Source organism: Camelina sativa, chromosome 11 (assembly GCF_000633955.1).
Source record: "Camelina sativa cultivar DH55 chromosome 11, Cs, whole genome shotgun sequence".
Classification (NCBI taxonomy): Eukaryota; Viridiplantae; Streptophyta; class Magnoliopsida; order Brassicales; family Brassicaceae; genus Camelina; species Camelina sativa.
Window position 1 is genome coordinate 39,400,305 of NC_025695.1, and position 3,696 is coordinate 39,404,000.

The 3,696-nt window shown below is 37.1% G+C and overlaps 1 protein-coding gene across 1 annotated transcript in view; it reads right to left on the bottom strand.

Moving 5' to 3' along the window:
• Positions 1–1,052, bottom strand: part of LOC104725594 (chaperone protein ClpC1, chloroplastic-like) — a gene marked incomplete in the record, with an annotated part of 8,224 nt that extends 7,172 nt beyond the window's left edge. Inside the window, 2 exon segments of the mRNA XM_019232497.1 lie at positions 67–280; positions 897–1,052. Coding sequence (XP_019088042.1) covers positions 67–274 — 208 coding nt within the window.

Below are 3,696 nucleotides of genomic sequence, written 5' to 3' on the forward strand. Positions count from 1 at the left end.
TCACGGTACACCGGCTCGCTTTCCCCTTGGGCACATTCATTGCCTGCCGCACCTTCGAATGGAAACCTTGACGGGTACTTCCTAGAGTATCTAAGGCATTTCTCCCACGTAATCCCATAAACCCTTGCATTCTTGAGCCAGACACTTGTAGCTGACTACACATCATTTTGACCGATCTTCTCGATCTACCAGAACCACGAGAGGGGACATTCCTCTGGTAACAGGCCAAAGACGGTGGAGTAGATTGAGCCAGCACCCTTGTGGCCATAGCCATGACTTCCTACATCATCAAAGAAAAATTTCAACGATTAAAAAAAGGAGAGTTTAGTAAACAATCCAATCACTCTACCTGAAGAAACAGCTACACTCATAAAACTGTTACCAAATGAAGCTCAAGACTTCAAAAGAACAATTCAGACAAAATACAAAAGATTTACAAACAATAAAATCGAAACAAGACTTCAAATATAAGAACCACCACTTATGAAGCTGAACAAGATAAAGCTTGGAATCGATTAACAAAAAGCTGATAAAATAAAAGATAAGTGAGCTCCCAAACACAAGTATAAGCTCAGAAAGTTAAAAATTCAACTTAGCTCCGATCAAACGAAAGCTGACTAAGAAGACGGAGACAAAGCGAAACACTACACAGAAATGAACAAATGAGAATTGACTTTTCTTTTACAAAGAAAAAACAAAACCTCCACGAAATTCACGATCTGAAACCTCATAAATCGCACAAATTCGAACTAAAACACACAAACAAGTAAAAAACACAAAACCCTAGCTTTTCCAACAAATACAGCTTCAAGAACAAACATCACAGAACCAACACAAGAAACCACTCCGAAAGAATTCGAATACAGAGATTAAGTGAGAAGAAAAGAAAAACTCACCGAGCTCGATTGAAGCGTAACACAGGATCAAAATGAGAAAGGTCCAAGAAGAACGAAGAAGAAGAAGAAGAACGAAGAAGAGAGAGAAATGAAAAAAAAAACAGATGGATATGGTGTGTTGTGTGCTTTGATTTTTTTTCTTTCTTTTCACCCTCCCTTATCTCTCTCTCTCTCTCCGGTCCGATTCTTTTTTTTTTTTCTATACGGTGCGAGTCTATATAACACTTGTTCGGTGCACCAGCGTACACGCTATTAATACTTCTACTACGCTCAGCTAAAACAAAATATCATACGTGGTTAACCGACTTACTTAACCATTCGGTTTACGTAATCAACTAACCGACCAGTAATTGAATAGTTTAACTCGGTATTTGACCAGTTTTTAATGAATTTTCATGACATTAGTGGATGGAAGTTGTTAATTCATGAACAAATGCGTATGTTTCAAATTTATTCGGTTGAATTAAAACATGTGTTCCTTATCGGTTTACAGAACTAAACCAATTTTTATATAGCGAAAAGAAACTTGACCGCACCCCACCACCGTTGTTCGATATAGAGGGTCTAAGAATCTGACACGTGACGTTCTATGACTGGCTGAAGTACGAAATGACGGTTGTACCATGCGAATATTGGTCTTTGGCTATGTATGTGGACAGAGGACTCAATTGTCAATATGTTGGTGTTAAGAGGTTCCGTGTACGAGACCAATTTTTATTTATTTATTTTTGTTTTTCTTCAATTTTGATTACTTATCGCTGAGGAATCTTTCTGATAATAAATCTTAGACGTTGCCACTTAGGCACACTTGTGTTACTCCGACCTCTCATTTCGTCGAAGACGAGAGCGTGACATGGTACTTGTTCAACCTCTTATTTTTTTCTCTGTGTGGGAAATATCTTCTGTTTATAGACCAAAATAAAAACACTTAGGCGTTATATAAAGTAAGACATTTCCAACTTAGGTAATGGACTTTGAAGATTATTATAAAGGAAAGGTGTCTCTTTATCCTAGAGAGCATTTCCGTGAATGATTCATTGTAGTTCTAACAAAACAAAACAAAAACATCCTAAATTTCTGTCTTCTAATCCTCTATAGATTACTTGCATCATGTATCGGTCGCTGGTCGATTATCTGAGAAACCGACTTTGTAAATTCCTTTTTGATGAATGAAATCAGTAAAGAAAAATAGGATGATTTACTTAGATGTTATCCAAATTAGGTAATATTACCAGAATCTACAAACAAAGATTTTATTACTAGAATATTTCGGGTATTTTCAAAATACCCAGAGTGCCCTAGCGTGCTCTTGTTTTATGTTACCGGAAAAAACGTAATTACAAAAATGTCATTGCCACGTCAGACGCCACGTCAAAAATGCTGACATGTAACAATAACTCAGCCATAACGCATTACAAAGGTATGTTGCGGCTGAGTTATAAGTATATTCCGGCTGAGTTATGGAAAAAAAACATTTGAGTAAGAGCGGACGGCTGAGATAGAGCATAACTCAGCCAAGCGTTACGGCTGACTTATCAAAATCTNGAAATATCTTCTGTTTATAGACCAAAATAAAAACACTTAGGCGTTATATAAAGTAAGACATTTCCAACTTAGGTAATGGACTTTGAAGATTATTATAAAGGGAATGTGTCTCTTTATCCTAGAGAGCATTTCCGTGAATGATTCATTGTAGTTCTAACAAAACAAAACAAAAACATCCTAAATTTCTGTCTTCTAATCCTCTATAGATTACTTGCATCATGTATCGGTCGCTGGTCGATTATCTGAGAAACCGACTTTGTAAATTCCTTTTTGATGAATGAAATCAGTAAAGAAAAATAGGATGATTTACTTAGATGTTATCCAAATTAGGTAATATTACCAGAATCTACAAACAAAGATTTTATTACTAGAATATTTCGGGTATTTTCAAAATACCCAGAGTGCCCTAGCGTGCTCTTGTTTTATGTTACCGGAAAAAACGTAATTACAAAAATGTCATTGCCACGTCAGACGCCACGTCAAAAATGCTGACATGTAACAATAACTCAGCCATAACGCATTACAAAGGTATGTTGCGGCTGAGTTATAAGTATATTCCGGCTGAGTTATGGAAAAAAAACATTTGAGTAAGAGCGGACGGCTGAGATAGAGCATAACTCAGCCAAGCGTTACGGCTGACTTATCAAAATCTGGTTGAGTTACGCTCTAACTCAGCCGTTCTTACGACTGAGTTTTCACCCGATGGTTGAGTTGTTAAAATTTTGGTTGAGTTATCACTACGACACGACTGAGTTATCACTACGACATGGCTGAGTTACCATTTTCCGACTAGCTGAGTTATCGTACAACTCAGCCATGATAGGCTGAATTATCGTACAACTCAGCCATGATAGGCTGAATTATCGTACAACTTAGCCGTGATAGGCTGACTTATCGTACAACTCAGCCGTGATAGGCTGACTTATCGTACAACTCAGCCATTCGACGGCTGACTTAGTAGCAAAAGATTAATTACTAGAATGTTATTCAGTTTTGGCTGACTTATTAAACGATACGGCTGAGTTACATATTTTCAGTTGATAAAGCGGCTGAATTTGGCAGCAATTTTTTTGCTTTTTAATTACTGTAATGTTTTTCATGTTGTGACTGAGTTATAATTTGTTTGATGGCTGAGTTTTATATAGACTGAGTTATTAATTGTTTGATGGCTGACTTGCCACGTCGGACGCAACATCCATGTCAGCATTCCATGTCATCTTTTTTTTTCCTTCGGAAATACGAAACGTCGTTCGAC